This window comes from Pan troglodytes, chromosome 1, assembly GCF_028858775.2.
Source record: "Pan troglodytes isolate AG18354 chromosome 1, NHGRI_mPanTro3-v2.0_pri, whole genome shotgun sequence".
Taxonomy (NCBI): domain Eukaryota; kingdom Metazoa; phylum Chordata; class Mammalia; order Primates; family Hominidae; genus Pan; species Pan troglodytes.
The window spans coordinates 87,365,269-87,384,731 of record NC_072398.2 but is presented as its reverse complement, the minus strand read 5'-3'; the positions used below and the strand labels follow the sequence as shown (position 1 = coordinate 87,384,731).

The following is a 19,463-nucleotide window of genomic DNA, read 5'->3' as shown; positions in this document are numbered from 1 at the left end:
TCTGCCACCTTTGCCTCATCGCTCTTTCTACCACCCTTTCCAGGCCCTTATCCCTCATTTCTTTCACCCGTGGGAAAGACCCAGCTTAAAGTCACCTATTCTAAGAATTTTTCCCAGCTTCCTCCAGCTAAAATGAATTATTTCTTTGTCCCAGCCGCCAAAGTATTTTGTTTGTACTGTCAATTGAACGTATGGTTTGAGACATCTGGGAGAAAGAACGGAATATATTTGGTGGTAAGGAGATATGTTTGTTGGCATGACATTTTAAAGGATTTGGAAATAATCTGTGGACTAACCTAAAGTTTATAGGACTTCTGATTTTTCTAGTTCAAAAATCCTTTAGGGAATATTAGAGAAGGCATTATTGGCCTTAACTTTTTTGGATAGGGGCACAGAAGTTCAGAGAGCTTAACCGGCTGGGCCAAAGTTATTTAACTACTACGTGACAGAACCAAAATTTAAATCTAGGGTTTGTGCATGCAAGTCCAGAGCTCTTTCCACTATAACACACTGGCCTAAGTGCAGGCAGCAAAAGCTCTCCAAGGTTGTGACGGGACCCATGGCCATTCTCTGCATTTTGTCTGTCTGGGGAAGAATGGAGGGGGAGGGTTTGTGCAAAGTGTCACTCAGCAAACCCTGATGTGGAATGGGGAACATCTGTGGTCTCCCTTGCCCCACTCATCTGACTCTCTGTTTACCAATTTCTTCTTGAATCAAAAAAGGAACTGAGAGCATGGCCCAAATGTCACGAACCGGTTCCTGCCCCAGCATTTCTCAGAAGGACAGATAAACAATGTGATGGACGTGCTAATGTTGGGTTGGGTGGGGAGGGTCGGAAGTCGGGCAGGAAGAGTTATTTGCTCAGTTGGCCAAGTTATTCCTACGCAGTGAGAGGGCTTCAACTACCAATCCATTATCGCTGGTCCTAGGGTTCTGTAGAGCTGAAGTTATTGCCTCAGAATCTTGATAATAGGTGCTACAGAAGGAGGACACATCTTTACAAAGACGAGCCTCTAAATGAATATGCAGACTTAGGGATGTGGTTGTGGCAGGGTAGATGATTAAGATCTACTTTTCTCTAAGTTCTCATGGCCATTGAATTCCTGGACTGGTTGTGTAGTGATTTATCTCTGCCCAACAGCTTTTCTCACCAGTCACCCATAGCCATTTCTCCAGGCCACTTCTTCACCATAGCTCCAGCCTCTCCTGTTCTGCATCCTCTCTGAACTGCCTCTAGTGCAGTGGTTTAACTTAGAATTTCTTTATCGCACTAATGAGATATGTTGTCCATTCTTACTACGGCTCTGCAATGTGCCTATACTTATTCCTATTTTACATATTAAGGAGCTGAGACTTGGGAAATCAAATAACTTTTTAAGAGTACACGATTACCTATTAGTAAGTAGCAGGCCCAGATGCAGCTTGGGATTCACTTCTAGGTTTTCTCTGGCCTCAGACTATGTGCCTCAAAGACAGTGCTAAATTTGAACTCATCACGTCCTAGGTACCTACCTTCTATAGAATCATGTTATTATTCTTCCATTTATATTTTTGTTCGACATTGTTATTTGGGAGCCTCAAAGTGTATTTTCACATCTGTCCTAGATCTTAAGTTGCATTAAGAACATAATTGTCAAAATTGACAAACAGTTACTGATAACTCACGGATGCAGGAGGGCACTGGTGGCAATGCTGGAAATATTAATAGAAAGAGGAACTTGTATTTGGACCATGATGAGGAGGTGATGAGACAAAAGAAGGGAAATTTCTCTGTGACTGCTCAGCAGAGATCTGCACTTATAGTAAATGTTCTATAGATGATAATTATAAATCACAACTGTGACTATGCTCTAGAAGCCCACAAGTTTTGAGAAACAACTAGAGTAAGAAGACTGGGGTCATGTGTATCCGCATGCGGTCAGCCTTGTTACATAAAATGGGTGCCTTCTCAAAAAAGCAAGCCATCGCACACTTGACGATCTCTTAGCAATTATAAGAAATTTTTGCTTACTCAATATTCATCAAAATTGCAGTTTTAATGGTGATAAAAACAAATTGTGGCTGTGTGTGTGTGTGTGTTTGTGTGTATCTACTAATCCTAAGACAGAGAGCCTCTTCTCCTTTCCTTGATGGGAAAGCAACCCAGCTCCCTCTCTAAAGATAGCATTTCCTTCCTTGGGCCTAACATCCTGATTATGCTCTTACAGGGCTTCCATATTCGTTTTTCCTTTTTTCAAGACAAGTGCAGAGAAAACGTATTTTACCAAAAGGCAAATAATGCCCCCTAGTGGCTAAAATCCTAAATACAGAAGCTGTTAAATTCACTCCCAGTTAGATATATACTGAGCCAGCCTCTGCGGGCATTCAGTAACAATCGAGATGTGTCTCCTGCCCCTATCCTTGAAGGAACTTATGCAGTAATTTTAGGGAATTGAGAAGGGAAATCTCACTTCTAAGGATACCATAATAAAATGTCAGTAAATGAACCCTTACGTTTCACCTCTTTTCCAGAATATAAATATCTATTATTCTTCATGGTGAAGAATTTTAATAATACTAGTTGAAATAGATAAATAAAAACTATATAAGAAGAAGTACATAATGCATTTCATGTAAGTCTCTCTCATAATGCCCACTCCCAGAAATAACTAGTTAATGGTTTTATATACCATCTATCTTTCAACATTTTTCATATATGTGCATACATATATGTATTTTTAAAGTAAATGTGCTCAGACATTTCTACTTGTAAACCAGCTTTTTAAAACTTTATGATATAACCATACAATCCAGCAATCCCACTGCTAGGTATATACCCCAAAGAAAGGAAATCAGTATGTCAAAGAGATATCTGCACTTCTGTGTTTGCTGCAGCACTATTCACAGTAGCCAAGATATGGAAGCGACCTATGTGTCCATCGACAGATGAATGGATAAAGAAAATGTGGTACTCACGTGATAGAGTACTACTCAGCCATAGAAAGAATTAGATTCAGTCACTAGCAACAACATAGATGGAACTGTGGATCATTATGTGAGTGAAATAAGCCAGGTAGAGAAAGACAAACATCGCACGTTCTTACTTATTTATGGGATCTAAAAATCAAAACAATTGAACTTATGGAGATAGAGAGTAGAAGGATGGTTACCAGAGGCTGGGAAGGGTAGCTGGCGGTTAGGGAGGAGGTGAGGATGATTAATTGTTACCAAAAGAAAAAGAAATAGAATAAGGTCTAGTATTTGATAGCACAACAGGATGACTATACTCAATAATAATATAATTTTACATTTAAAAATAAGTAAAAGGGTGTAATTGGATTGTAGCACAAAGGATAAATGCTTGAGGGGATGGATACCCCATTTTCTGTAATGTGATTATTACACATTGCACGCCTATATCAAAACATCTCATGTACCCCATAAATATATACACCTAGTATGTACCCACAAAATAAAAAAATATTATTTTAAAAAACTTTCTGATATAGCTACCACATCCCTCTTTGTTATATTTCTTAGTAGTTGCCTAGTATTTCACTGAATTGATAAAACAACCCATTTAACCAATCTATTACTTGTAGTCATTTAGATGTCTCCAGTTATTCAATATTATAGACAGTGGATGCTGTATCGGCAGTCACCAAGATCATCCTCAGGCTCCCTCAGGCTCCCTCAGGCTCACTGATTTACTAGGAGGATTCACAGAACTCAGAAAAGTTCTGTGATATACAAAGTTATGGTTTATTAGAGTGAAAGGATACAGATTAAAATTCAGCGAAGGGAAAAGGCCCAGGGGTGAAGTTCAAGAGAAACCAGGTGCAAGCTTCCAGGTATGGCCTCCCAGAAGAATTTGTACAGAGATGTGCTTAATTTTCCCAGCAATGATGCATGGCAACATGTGTGAAGTATTGCCGAGCAGGAAGCTCACCCAAGCCTTGGGTTTTTATTGCGGGCCAGTTGCATGGGCGTGGGTCACCTGCAAGACTGGCCTTACCTACTCAATTTCCAGCCTCCCGGAGGTCAAACTGATACCGCATGGCCCAGGGCCTCAGGCATACGTAAACAGGCTTTACCATAGTCACGCTGTTAGCACATCTAGTCAAACTGATATAGTGTGGCATGAGGAGTTGGTCAAGGGCCAGTCCTCCTGAAGACAGACCATTCCTTGAACTTGCAGGGCTTGAGCAATCAGAGCCTGCAGAGTTAACCCTTTACTACACATACGTCTTTTATATTTATGATCTGAACACTGACTAGGCCTTCAGCAGCCCGTTCCCACAGGTCTGCTTCCATGTATGCTCTCCACAGAGAGTATTCACATATTCGCCACTCTCCTCAGGCAATTTTTCCTCAAACTGGCTATTCTTCTCACAGCTCTATCCTCACAGCATATAAACTAGGTTTTTATTTCACCCAGAAAATAGAAACCATCAGAAGAGAATGCCTTTAACTTCTTGCCGCCAAAACTCCTGAGCCTCCCTTCATCCCCACCCATTATTTTCTTCTTTCCTCTGGTTACCATGGAAAAGGTTAATCATCCACTGGGCTTTGGATCCCATTCCACCCCCTAATTAATTCAAGGACTCCTTTTCTCCTGTATCTTTAACTGTTTTCCCTCTTCTGATATGTCTACAACTTTTCCTACAGAAAAAAGAAAAAGAAAAGAAACACCTCCCTCTTTCACACTTCCCTTTGGGTATGGTCTCTTCTTTCTTTCATCTTGAAAGTTGAGTCCACACCTACCACCTCCATTTTCCTGCTTTCCACTTCCTCCTTGCCTCCTGCAATCAGGTTCCATTTCTCCAACCCCACTCCCAACAATCTCACCGAAACTACTCTCACTATGGATACTAAGACCTTGTGATTGTTAAACCTGATGAAAGCTTTTAGTCCTCACTTTATTTGGCCTCTCTAGTATGACTCATCCTTGGTTTCTAAGATACCAAATTTTCTTATTATCTGTTCCACTATGACTCAGTTTCTGTTGTGGGTTCCTTTTGCTTATGTGTCCCTTAAATCTTATTTTTCCTCAGCAATTGCTCAATTCTTTTTGTATTTTATTCTCTCATCCTAGGCAATCTCATCAATCCTAGTTCACTCATAAAATGATGACTGGGGCTGGGCATGGTGGCTCACACCTGTATCCCAGCACTTTGGGAGGCCAAGGCAGGTGGATCACCTGAGGTCAGGAGTTCAAGACCAGCCTGGCCAACATAGTGAAACCCTGTCTCTACTAAAAATACAAAAAAAAAAAAAAAAAAAAAAAAAAAAATTAGCCAGGCAGGGTTGTGCGCACCTGCAATCCCAGCTACTTGGGAGGCTGAGAATATCTTGAACTGAGGAAGAAGAATAGCTGAGGCAGGAAAATAGCTTGAACCCAGGAGGTGGAGGTTGCAGTGAGCTGAGATCGCACCACTGCACTCCAGCCTGGGCGACAGAGCGAGACTCCATCTCAAAAAGAAAAAAAAAATGATGATGATGATTGGATCTCTTTTTTTCTCTTTTCTGAGGGTCATATCCCAGTCTCCAGCCAGCCCAGCCAATGATGACATTTACTTTTCTCCAAACTGTCCCTCCTCCTTTGTTCCCCATCTTGGTGAATGAAATCATCATCCACTCAATCACTCAAACTAGAAATAAAGTTATCTTTTATTCCCCCCTCTTTCCTCTCTCATATCCATTTGGTCTCAAAGCCTCCTCCCTTCTGCCTTTTTAATCGCTCTTAAACACATTCCCTTCCTCTGTGTTTCCTCTACCAGTACCCTTCATTCCTTGACTCAATTATTGCCTTAATTCTTAACCAGACTCTGCCTCTAGAATTGTCCTCCCAGCCTATTCCACACACTGTAGTCAGGGTTGTTTTCTAAAATACAAATCAAGTGGTATTATTCTGCTGCTTAAACTTCTTTAGCATTCTGCACGATCTTTAGGAAAAATTTAAAACTTCTTAGCAAGGCATACGTTGCCCTTATGATCTGGTCATGCCTATCTTTCCAGTGTCCTGAAAGCAACTGTGAACACCATCTGCATCATCCTTCTTTCTCCCTTTTCCAACAACACATTTACACTTCGATGGGGCTTTCTGGCCTTTGTGCCTTTGAAGATGTTGGTCCTTCCGGTTAGAACTTCTTTTCTCATCTCCCTCCTTTTTCCCTGACAAATTCCCACTCATCCTTCAAGATGCAGATCAAGCATCACCTCCTCTGGGAGGCCATCCCTAATTACCCCCCTTCCATTAGGATTGGATGCCTCTATGTGCTCCCTTAGTACACGGCCCTTGCCTCTACTATAACACTAATTAGCTATTTACTTACTTTCACTCCAGCATTTCACCAAGTTCCTTGAGGGCAAAGACTGTCATACATCTTTATATCCTCAGCATCTACAGTCGTGCCTTATTTTACTTAGCATAATGTCCTCAAAGTTTTTATTGTTGTTGAGATGGAGTCTTGCTCTGTCACCCAGGCTGGAGTGCAGTGATGCGATCTCGGCACGCTGCAACCTCCACCTCCGGGGTTCAAGGGATTCTCCTGCCTCAGCCTCCTGAGTAGCTGGATTACAGGCATGCACCACCATGCCCAGCTAAGGTTTTGTTTTCATTTTTGTTTTTTAGGATGGAGTCTCGCTCTGTTGCCCACGCTGGAGTGCAGTGGCATGAGTTCAAGGGGGTTCAAGCGATTCTCCCGCCTCACCCTCCCAAGTAGCTGGGATTACAGGCGCCTGCCACCATGCCTGGCTAATTTTTGTATTTTTAGTAGAGATGGGGTTTCACCATGTTGGCCAGGCTGGTCTTGAACTCCGGACCTCAGGTAATCTGCCTGCCTTGGCCTCCCAAAGTGCTGGGATTACAGGTGTGAGCCACCGGGCCCCGCCTTTTTTTTTTTTTTTTTTGTATTTTTAGTAGAGACAGGTTTTCGCCATGTTGGCAAGGCTGGTCTCAAACTCCTGACCTCAGGTCATCTGCCAGCCTCAGCCCCACAAAGTGCTGGGATTACAGGCATGAGCCACCGTGCCCGACCTCAAAGATAATCTATGTTGTAGCATGTGACAGAATTTCCCTATTTTTATATGGCTGAATAATAGTTCACCATATGCATATACCATCTTTCTTTCTTTCTTTTTCTCTTTCTTTCTCTCTCTCTTTCTTTCCTTCCTTCCTTCCTTCCTTCTCTTTCTTTTTTCCTTCCTTCCTTCCTTCTCTCTCTCTCTCTTTCTTTCTTTCTTTTTTGGAGACAGAGTCTCGCTCCATCCCTTAGGCTGGAGTGCAGTGGCATGATCTTGGCTCACTGCAACCTCCGTCTCCTGGGTTCAAGCGAGTCTCCTGCCTCAGCCTCCCGAGTACCTAGGATTACAGGCCCCCACCACCATGCCCAGCTGATTTTTGTATTTTTAGTGGAGATAGGGTTTTGCCATGTTGGCCAAGCTGGTCTTGAATTCCTGGCCTCAGGTGATCCACCTGCCTCGGCCTCCCAAAGTGCTAGGATTACAGATGTGAGCCACCGCGCCCGGCCCATACCACATTTTCTTTATCCATTAATCCATGGTGGACATTTGGGTTACTTCAACCTTTTTGCTATTGTGAATAATGTTGCCATAAATATGGGTGTGCAAATATCTTTGAGATCCCACTTTCAATTCTTTTGGCTATATAACCTAGAAGTGAGATTGCTGGATCATGTGGTAATTCTATTTTTAATCATTTGAGGAAACTCCGTACTGTTTTCCCTGGTGGGTGCACCATTTTACATTCCCTTCAGCAATGCATAAGCGTTCCAATTTTTCCACATCCTTGCTAACACTTATTTTCTGTGCTTGAAAAAAATACTAGCCATCCTAATGGGTGTAAGATGATATTATTATTGTAGTTTTGATTTGCATTTCTCTAATGATTAGCAATTTGAGCATCTTTTCCTGTGCTTTTTGGCCTCTTGTATATCTTCTTTGGAGGAATGTCTATTCTGGTCGTTTACCCAGTTTTTTGAAAATTGGGTTACTTGTTTTTCTGTTGTCGAGTTGTAGGAGTTTTTTATATGTTCTGCATATTAACGTATCAGATATATGCTTTGCAATTATTTTTTCCCATTCCATACAAATTCCTTTTCTCTCTATTGACTGTTTTGCTTGATATGCAGACACTTTAAAGTTTGATATAGTCCCATTTGTCTATTTTCGCTTTTGTTGCCTGTGCTTTTGGTATTTTATCCAAAAAATTGAGGGAGAAGAAAAGGAAAAATCAGTTAGGTAGACAGCTAAGGCTAGCCCTTGAAGAAGCAGTCTGCCTGAAAAATCACAGCTACAAACAAAATAGAGCAGCTTAGGCAAAACTCAGGCTGCACCTGCACAGATAAGCAGGTAGGGTCCAGCACAGACGCTTTTCATTCTTCGTGTAATTGGCGAGCTCCCAGGAAAAACTTTCCTCCCCTTTTCAGGTATATACACAGTGGACTCCGTGGGAACTTGCACAGGAAGGAGGGGGGCTTACCTAAAACAAACCTACAGTGATACAAACAAGAGAACCCACGCTTTGTGCTTGCCTAGAGACATACCCACATCGGCAGAAGATAAGGGAAGTTGCACAGACAGATTTATTCATAAGAGAAGTTACTCAAACAACTATAGAGATGAGAGGAGTTTCTTATAATAGGTTTTGAATTCAGCTGTAAAAATGGCACCCCACTTGGGCTCCCCTCTCTGCTGTGGAGAGCTTTCTTCTTTTGCTTATTAAACTTTTGCTTCAACCTCACTCTTTGTGCCCATGCTCCTTAATTTTCTCGGTCGTTAGACAAGTTCGGATAACACCTTAGACAATGAGACCATTAACCCTTACCTGTTTCAACATTTTTATCAAATCCAAGGCCATGAAGCTTTCCCCCTATGTTTTCTACTAAGAATGTTATATTTTTAGGTCTTTAATCTATTTGGAGTTATTTTTTGTATATGGTCCAAGGTAAAGGTCCATCTTCATTCTTTTGCATGTGGATATCTAGTTTTTCCCAACACTGTTGAGGAGATTGTCCTTTTTCCATTGTGTGGTCTTGGCACTCTTTTTGAAGATTATTCTAACATATATGCAGTGTTGCAGGTGATTAGCAGCTTTCTGGGCTGGTGACGTGGGTGGTAGGAAGAATTTACCAACACAGTTGTAGGTAAAGAAAGGCAGGTTTATTAGATAAAGTATGAAAATACATTGCAAGGGTGCAACAGGCAGGTCAGCAAGAGAGAAGCTGACAGCTAGGAAACAAAGGCTTGCTGGGGATTTTGTAGAATGGTGCTTATGTTGTGGGTGGAAGAGGGCTTTGTGCAGTACTAATAATGCCAGGGTTGCAGTGAACTAACTTCCATTTTTCTATCAGCTGAGGGTCTGGTGATGGCTGGGCACAGGCAGATTGTGAGTTATTTGCACAGCAGGGCTATGTGTCCTGGACCACGAAGAAAGGCAGACTTATGGCTTGTCTGCTTTCTCCTTTTGCTTCCCTTCGTCCAGCCAGCCTGACTCCTTTTCCCTAATTAGGACTCCACACGCAAGGGTTTGTTCTGTTCCAGAATAGAGACAGGTCGATGTATCTATCTTTATACCAGTACTATAGCTGCTACTTCTTGACCAATTACAGCTTTAGTATCTCTCTCACCTGTCCTCCCTATACAAAAGATATATAAAATATACTCACTGTACTGAGTATCTTCCTGCAGCATTCAGTCTGGAGCAAAGCCTGCTTCCTTCAACCCTTTCCAAAATCCCCAAATAAAAGCCCAAAATCTGTATAGGATCTTCCTAACATCCTCGTGCTGAGATGCCCTGAAATTCTCCATAACTCATGACTGAGTAATAAAACCAACTTGCTTAATTAAAGTTGGTTTCTTGTAGTCCTGGCTGGAGGACATTGACTTACAAAAATATAGGATTAGTATCTTCAAAATAAATAGACAGTAAACATCAACAAGGATTCACACCCCAATAATGAAATTGGGCAGAAAAAGGAAAAATAATCATGAAATGCACAGTAAAGATGGCTCCATAATATTGAAAAAAATTTTACTTCAAATGCATAAAATGATGCTTCTGATTCAGCTGGTGCGACCTTTATTTCACATTTGAGTTCAGCTGCTCCTGATGTCTCTTTCCTGAAAATTTCAATACTAAGAGCTCGAGAAACCCTGTATTTGGGGAAGCTTATCCTTTACCATCAACTTTGGGGGTAGGGGTCAGAGGGAACAAGGGTGGAAAGGCCGCGCTGAATGGGGCCGAAGCTCCGCCCCTCAGCGATAAGTCCAGATTCCTGCGGCCGACGTGGTCCTCCGAGGGAGCAGCAGAGCCGCCGAGGCTGGCGAGTCCCAGGGGAAGGATGTTCTAGCCGGAGTCTACTCGATGGTAGGGCAGGAAGCCGCCTTGTCTCTGGGCGCGGCCATGTTGGAGGCTCCGGGCCCGAGTGATGGCTGCGAGCTCAGCAACCCCAGCGCCAGCAGAGTCAGCTGCGCCGGGCAGATGCTGGAAGTGCAGCCAGGATTGTATTTCGGTGGGGCCGCGGCCGTCGCGGAGCCAGATCACCTGAGGGAAGCGGGCATCACGGCCGTGCTAACAGTGGACTCGGAGGAGCCCAGCTTCAAGGCGGGGCCTGGGGTCGAGGATCTATGGCGCCTCTTCGTGCCAGCGCTGGACAAACCCGAGACGGACCTACTCAGCCATCTGGACCGGTGCGTGGCCTTCATCGGTCAGGCCCGCGCTGAGGGCCGTGCGGTGTTGGTGCACTGGTGAGTGGCCGGGTCAGTGGGTGACGTGCCCCGTCAAGCTTCCAGCCGGCCCCCGTCGCCCTTTACCTTCCGAGGCCGTCGGGAGGACAAGAGCGCGGTCATGCCGCGTGAACCTCCTCCCGCTGCCTCCCGCAGGAGGCGTGTTTCCAAGAGAGGAGGAGGGCGGAGGCGGGCCCCTGGTGTGTGCAGGCTTTCATTCATTCATGCTTTAGTTGGTTCTTCCTGCAGCAGCAGAGGGCGGGAGAGGTGTCATCTGATAAATGACAAATTACCTACACCCTAAGGAGTTTACAGCTCTGTTGGAGAAGCTAGACACCCACCCCGATTATTGTAATGCAGATTAGGTTGCTTGGTGTCTTGTAAATGGGATTTACAAAGATTTAGGGTTAAATGTTTTTGTTTGGGATGGGTGGGGGGTGGTTGATGAAGAGATGAATTGGTTTGGATCTAAAGGATCCCTGGGCTTTGCCTAGGGAGGAGATGGTTGCAGCAAAGACAAAAAGAAAATGGGAATCCCGCAGGGCGCGGTGGCTCACGCCTGTAATCCCAGCACTTTGGGAGGCAGGAGGATCACAAGATGAGGAGTTCGAGATCAGGCTGGCTAATATGGTGAAACCAAAAATACAAAAATTAGCCGGGCGTGGTGGCTCTCGCCTGTAGTCCCAGCTACTCGGGAGGCTGAGGCAGGAGAATCACTTGAACCTGGGAGGTGGAGGTTGCAGTGAGCCGAGGTCATGCCACAGCACTCCAGCCTGGGCAACAGAGCAAGACTCCATCCCCCCCCCCCCAAAAAAAAAGAAAATGGGAATCCCTAAGCAGTTCTTGGTTGGATTGGAGTATAATAATCGTTTAAATTTATTGAGCACATAAAAGAAGATAGTGATGAAATCAAAAGAAGTCTGGGACCAGATTTTGAGGTCCCTGAATGCTAAGATGAAAGGAGATTGGATTTGTTTTTGTTTTGTTTTATTTATTTTTATTTTGATATAGGGTCTTGCTCTGTCACCCAGGCTACAGTGTAGTAGCGTAATTACGGCTCACTGCAGTCTCAACCTCCCAGGCTCAAGTGAACCTCCTGCCTCGGCCTCCAGAGTAGCTGGGACTACAGGCCCCACCACATCCGGCTAATTTTTTGTAGAGGTGGGGGTCTCACTTTGTTGCCCAGGCTGGTCTCCAACTCTTGGACTCAAGCAATCCTCTCACCTCGCCTCCCAAAGTGCTGGGATTTCAGGCGTAGGTAAGCCACTGTGTCTAGCCAGGAGTTTGGATTTGTTCTGAGCCATTATAAAAATTTTAAAAATTACTGTTATTATTTTTGAATAGGTAATAGATTCACATGGTTCAGAATTCAAAAGGAAAAAGGAATAATTATTTTGTACCTTGATAATATTTCAGAGGCAATGGGCTTATTTGAGAAGCAGAAATGAAGTGGGCCTAAACTTTACTATTAATAGGGGTTTGGGTTTTGTGTGTTTTTTTTTTTAATTGTTGCTATTTGCTGTTTTATTTTAAAGGTCTCTTTTTCAGTCATGCAGGAGTCAGTCGAAGTGTGGCCATAATAACTGCTTTTCTCATGAAGACTGACCAACTTCCCTTTGAAAAAGCCTATGAAAAGCTCCAGATTCTCAAACCAGAGGCTAAGTGGGTTCTTTTTTTATAGTAATAATTATGCTTTTGTGATATAATTTTAAGAAAATGAAACTTTATATTTCTTTATCATTACAGGATGAATGAGGGGTTTGAGTGGCAACTGAAATTATACCAGGCAATGGGATACGAAGTGGATACCTCTAGTGCAATTTATAAGCAATATCGTTTACAAAAGGTTACAGAGAAGTATCCAGGTAAGTAATAATTGCTAGTGTGTAATGGGCTTTCTAGATGTCATTTACTTTAGCATTGTATGCTTTACCTTACTTCCAGCAATCCCTGAGAAACTATTGTTTCTTTTTGAAACTGATTTAGCCAGAAATAACCTATTCAAAATCACATGGTTTATAAATGGCAGGGTCAGGATTTGAATTCAGGCAGCCCGTGCCCAGAACCTAAGCACTTAAATCACTGTCCTCTCCTACCTTAGCCTGATTTCTCAACACTGGAATTTGATTTTTTTTTTTTTTTAATTTTTGAGGTTAGCACTTGTTGCCTCAATTTGACATTAACTGAATTTATCTGAAAATGCAGAGTTGATTTTGACAAATAAATACATTTTAATTATGTCATATAGAATTGCAGAATTTACCTCAAGAACTCTTTGCTGTTGACCCAACTACCGTTTCACAAGGATTGAAAGATGAGGTTCTCTACAAGTGTAGAAAGTGCAGGTAAAATATTTTTTACCCTTTGGATATTTTATCTTGTCTCAGTAGCTGAAAAGTACTTAATGTTTTATTTTCTTAAATTTCTGTAGGAAGATTTTGTTTAATTGAAATTTTTAGTTCAGATCTGTTTTCAGAAAGAATATAAATTCTTAAAAAGAGAAATAATCAGATTGTAAGGGTTATTGAAAATTTAAGTAGTGTAATCAATGTTACATTATTTTGTTCTCTAAGCAATATTGCACATTTTACTGGGCGCAGTGGCTCACACCTGTAACCCCAGCACTTTGGGAGGCCGAGGCAGGCAGATCACCTGAGATTGGGAGTTTGAGACCAGCCTGGCCAACATGGTGAAACCCCGTCTCTATTAAAAATACAAAAATTAGTTGGGCATGGTGGCAGGTGCCTGTAATCCCAGCTACTCAGGAGGCTGAGGCAGGAGAATTGGTTGAACCCAGGAGGCGGAGGTTGCAGTGAGCCATGATCACGCCACTGCACTCTAGCATGGGCGACAGAGTGAGACTCTGTCTCAAAAAAAAAAAAAAAAAAAAAGAAATACCGCACATTTCATCCATGTTTTCATCCTTTTGGAAGTCATTAATGTTTTTGTTTGTTTGGGGGTTGCAGGCGATCATTATTTCGAAGTTCTAGTATTCTGGATCACCGTGAAGGAAGTGGACCTATAGCCTTTGCCCACAAGAGAATGACGCCATCTTCCATGCTTACCACAGGGAGGCAAGCTCAATGTACATCTTATTTCATTGAACCTGTACAGTGGATGGAATCTGCTTTGTTGGGAGTGATGGATGGACAGGTGAGAACACATTTTATTTTCTACAATTTTATTTTATGATCTATATTTTATTCCTTCTTGCATTTTAAGCTCTATTTTAACTAGTGTTTTGCTCCATTTCTTAATTTCTTTATTTCTGAAGATTATATCTTTCTAGTGTAGATAAGACTATCAAAAATAAAATATTTTTCAAAAACCAGCTGATCCAACATAGTGAACTACTTCTGGTTGAGAGCCCTGGTCTAAGTTAATAAATTTCTTTTAAGGCTATTTATATTTTTTTCAAATATAAGACTAACATTTATTTTTAAACTAATTAGAATATATTGGCTGGGCACTCATGCCTCATTAGCTCATGCCTGTAATCTGAGCACTTTGGGAGGCTGAGGCGGGAGGATCACTTGAGCCCAGGGTTTCGAGATCAGCTTGGGCAATATAGTGAGACCTCATCTCTATAAAAGAAAGTAAAAAATTTTTAATAAGAAAAAAAAGAAAAGAAAAAATGTATTTAACAAAATTTGAACTTTGTAACAAGATAGGGTAAATCAGGGATTTTAAAATTAGGTTAAAAATTCTGGGCCGGGTGCGGTGGCTCACGCCTGTAATCCCAGCACTTTGGGAGGCCGAGGCGGGCGGATCACGAGGTCAGGAGATCGAGACCATCCTGGCTAACACAGTGAAACCCCGTCTCTACTAAAAATACAAAAAATTAGCCGGGCGTGGTAGCGGGCGCCTGTAGTCCCAGCTACTCGGGAGGCTGAGGCAGGAGAATGGCGTGAACCCGGGAGGCGGAGCTTGCAGTGAGCCGAGATCGCGCCACTGCACTCCAGCCTGGGCGACAGAGCGAGACTCCGTCTCAAAAAAAAAAAAAAAAAAAAAAAAAAAAAAAATTCTGTCTTTCTTTTTCTCTGTTGGCTTCCTGTATGTGTCTTTCTCTTTTTTCTTATCTTTTAGGAGAGTGAAATTTAGTTTGTTTTGCTATGAGATTCTTTTTCATTTCCAGTTAAATAATGCAGCTCATCCTATTGCTCCTGTAACCAGTGGGTAGGGAAATAAAAAAAGAATGCAGTTCATGTGACATTTTACATAAAAAAGTGTTTAACTTGGTTGGAGTGTGCCATGACAGCCACATTTCTCCTTTAGGTTTACTTGATATTAATGTGAAGGTATTCTATAATAATCATCTTAATAATGATTTTGAAAGTTTGTATGGTTTGTATAAAAGTTTGTATAGTGGCTAGTTTATGAAACCCTTTCACTGTATTATACCATTTGAAGAATGCCATAGCTTTATAAAATAGGTAGAGCAGTTATATTCACGTGTTGTGCATGAGGAAACTGTTTAAGAGTAGTGTCTTGCCTAGAAAGTGGTACCATATAATCAAACTCACATTTTCGGATAATGCTGCTTTTTTTAAAAAAAACAGCCTTATTATAGTATAATTCACATAACATGCAATTTACCTATTTAAGGTGTATAGTTCAGTGGCTTTTAAAGTGTATTCACAGTGGTTTTTGCAACCATCGTATATTAGTCCATTTTCACACTGCCATAAAGATAGTACGTGAGACTGGGTAATTTATAAAGGAAAGAGGTTTAATTGACTCATGGTTCTGCATGGTTGGGGAGGCCTCAGGAAACTTATTATCATGGCAGAAGGGAAAGCAGGCCACTTCTTCACAAGGCGGCAGGAGAGAGAAGCATATGTGAAGGAGGAACTGTCAAACACTTATAAAACCATCAGATCTTATGAGTGCTCATTCACTATCACGAGTACAGCATGGGGGTATCTGCCTCCATGATCCAATCACCTCCCTTCTTCCACACTTGGGGATTACAATTTGAGATGAGATTTGGATGGGGACACAGAACCAAACCGTATCACATCACAATTCACATTCCCACTCTTCCCATTCTTTTTTTTTTGAGACGGAGTTTCACTCTTGTTGCCCAGGCTGGAGTACAATGGCACAATCTTGGCTCACCGCAACCTCTGCCTCCCGGATTCAAGTGATTCTCCTGCTTCAGCCTCCTGAGTAGCTGGGATTACAGGGATGCGCCACCACGCCTGGCTAATTTTGTATTTTTAGTAGAGACAGGGTTTTTCCATGTTGGTCAGGCTGGTCTCGAACTCCTGACCTCAGGTAATCCACCTGCCTCAGCCTCCCAAAGTGCTGGGATTACAGGCGTGAGCCACCATGCCCAGCCGCAATTCCCATTCTTGATGGTATTATTTGTAGCAGTTAGAGATTTTAATTTTGATGGTATCTAATTTATCAGTTTTTCTTTTCTGTGGCTTGTGATTCTGGCTTTCTAATTTTACTTAACCTGGGAAACACACACACACACACACACACACACACACTCCAGCCAAGTTAAATACATTTTTATGTAAGATTCTAAATCCTGTGCATACTTATTTGTATACATATTTGATTTTTTTCTGTAGAATATGTACCTAGAAGTGGAATTCCTGACTTGAAGAATGTATTTTAAATATTAGTGATATTCCAGGCCGATATTCAAAATGCCCATACAAATTTGGTTTTCAGTAACTGAATGCATGTACCCGTTACTCCATATCCTTGACATAATAGATACTATAAAACTGGTAACATTTTGTCAGTCTGTGGGGTAAAAAATGTTAATCCTAAAATGTTTAATTGGAATTTTATGAAAATAGTCATCACCATCTTTATATATTTACCAGCCATTTACAGTTTTCTTTTCTATAAATTGCTTTCATATTCCTAGGCCCATTTGCCTATGGGTTTTGTCTCTTTCTTACTCATTTGTAGGACCTCTATATATTCTAGATGTTAATAGTTCATCTAATATATTGCAACTATTTTCTTCAGTCTATTGCTTATCAGATTTTTTATGTTTTGTCATATTAAAATGAAGGATATTTACATAATAAAATTTGTTAGTTTTTTTATTTATGGCTTCTGAATTTCTTTTTTTTGAGACGGAGTCTTGCTCTGTTGCCCAGGCTGGAGTGCAGTGGCGTGATCTTGGCTCACTGCAACCTCCGCCTTCTGGGTTCAAATATTCTCCTGCTTCAGCCTCCCAAGTAGCTGTGATTACAGGCACCCGCCACCATGCCCAACTAATTTTTGTGTTTTTAGTAGAGATGGGGTTTCACCATGTTGACCAGGCTGGTCTCAAACTCCTGACCTCAGGTGATCTGCCCGCCTTGGCCTCCCAAAGTGCTGGGAATTACAGGTATGAGCCACCACACTCAGCCTGCTTCTGAGTTTTATGTCTAGTTTTCTATAGCTCAAGATTAAAAATAAAAACTCTTACCTTATACCATGCACAAATCAAAGAGCTAAACATAAAAATTAATGCTATAACTAACTACATTAGAAGAAAATGCAGTTGCTTTATTAGGCTTTTTTGATTTACCTATTTTCCTGGAATATCAGTTTGTCTTCAAATAGCTAAGAATCTGACTTATATGCTGTCAATACACACAGTTAGTAATACAGCATGAAAATCCTAACATGCTTTTCTATACTTTAGCTGTGATCATTTTCATTTGAAGTCCTAAATTACAAACTGATTTAAAAGCTATATATATATATATATGCCACATCCATGAAACCTTCCTTAATCAAATCTCAAGCTTCACTTTTCTCCCTTCAAGCTCCCTGAATACAACATTCTTCCTATGAGATAATTGTAGTCTACTATCTATTACAGTAAATTTCCAATGCATTTTATCTCACTGATTAGATTATAAACTCAACGTGGGGACCGTGTCTTGTTTTTATATCCTATATTGATTGCCAAAGATAATGATTTGTTTTGTATAAAAGTGAATGAATAAAGTAACACATTTGCTTTATTTCAGCTTCTTTGCCCAAAATGCAGTGCCAAGTTGGGTTCCTTCAACTGGTATGGTGAACAGTGCTCTTGTGGTAGGTGGATAACACCTGCTTTTCAAATACATAAGAATAGAGTGGATGAAATGAAAATATTGCCTGTTTTGGGATCACAAACAGGAAAAATATGAACATGATATTTTATAGCTTGGGAAGAAACTTGCACATGATATGTGCTGCCTTTGCTTCTTATCATTCATGGCAGATTGTTTGTGCTGTCAACATTTCATGTGAAATGGGAGAAGATAAAATCACTTGATGTAACCTGGAAACTATGCTTTACATGGCAATCAAAGCCTTTTGATCATGTACATTTTATTTGATATTAAAATCTTTTATAACCAGATACTGTCTGTGTTTCATATATTTTTAAAAGTTTTGATTGTTGGAATGTTATATGATCTTAAGGTCTGTATAGACACAATTATGTACAAAAATTTGAAACTATTATATTTAAATGGGTATTCTTTTATTTCCAGACACATAAAGCAGATTTGTTTGGACATATTTTGGAATTATTTCACTTTCTTTCTTTTAAGGGACATTAGTAAACCCATACATGTCTGGATTTTTTTTCTTGGAAATGGAAAGGCCATTAGTAAAACGCTGATTAAAAGGCAATTTTCCTATTAGTAATCCCAATTATCTATATTTTTAGAAAAGTGTTTGAGATCCCTTTTGAAGTGATCTACATAAAGAAATACATAAATGTTAGATGTGTTTCTAATGATGAAGAAAACAAATGTAGAGTTACTATATATCAAGTCATTTTGTAGCCCAATATGTGAGTATTGGAAAAGGTAATACGTCCAGATTAGTTTTTTAACCTGATGTATAGAAACTAGAATTATTTTACTCATTATTAATAATTACAATTGGACCTAATTAGATATTTGAACATTTACAAGAATCAGAATTAACTAATAAAGTCCAGGTGCAGTGGCTTATGCCTATGATCCCAGCACTTTGGGAGGCCAAGGCAGGCAGATCATTTAAGGTCAGGAGTTCAAGACCAGCCTGGCCAACATGGTGAAACCCTGTCTCTACTAAAAATAAAAAAATCAGCCAGGCATGGTGGCACACGCCTGTAGTCCCAGCTGCTCGGGAGGCTACTCCAAAAAAGAACAAGAATTAATAAAGAAAAATATTCTTTATTTTTGTTGTAAATTAAGTTGTAAATTCACTAGTCATGCTCCCCACCATTTGCAGGGTTCCAACAATAGTACACATTGAGGCTTATATACATAAACACCGTAGTGGGAGTAATTTTTAAATGCAAAAATATGTTGTGAATAATGATCCTCTTAATAAATGCCTAGCTCAGTTTTTTAAAGGTATAGGAGTGTTATGGAAAATTCTTGAGAAAAATCTTAACATTGGACCTGAAGACTTTGGCAGTTTCCATGTAATAATTTTTCTTTCTTTTTTTTTTTTTTTTTTTTTTGAGATGGAGTTTTGTTGTTGTTGCCCAGGCTGGAGTGCAATGGCATGATCTCGGTTCACTGCAACCTCCACTGCCCAGGTTCAAGCGATTCTCCTGCCTCAGCCTCCCAAGTAGCCACCACATCTCGCTAATTTTGCATTTTTAGTAGAGATGGGGTTTCCATATGTTAGCCAGGCTGGTCTCAAACTCCTGACCTCAAGTGATCCACCCACTTCGGCCTCCCAAAGTGCTGGGACTACAGGCGTGAGCCACCGCTCCCTGCCATAATTTT

General features: G+C 41.0%; 1 protein-coding gene across 1 annotated transcript; it reads left to right on the top strand.

Annotated features, from left to right (window-relative positions):
* The first annotated feature begins 9,148 nt into the window (after positions 1-9,148).
* On the top strand, positions 9,149-18,094 carry DUSP12 (dual specificity phosphatase 12). The gene is made up of 6 exons (XM_514446.6): positions 9,149-10,749; positions 12,277-12,390; positions 12,475-12,593; positions 12,977-13,073; positions 13,695-13,881; positions 17,718-18,094. The coding sequence occupies exons 1-6, from the start codon at positions 10,367-10,369 to the stop codon at positions 17,877-17,879; spliced, it is 1,062 nt and encodes a 353-aa protein (XP_514446.3). The 5' UTR covers positions 9,149-10,366; the 3' UTR covers positions 17,880-18,094.
* The last annotated feature ends 1,369 nt before the right edge of the window (positions 18,095-19,463 follow it).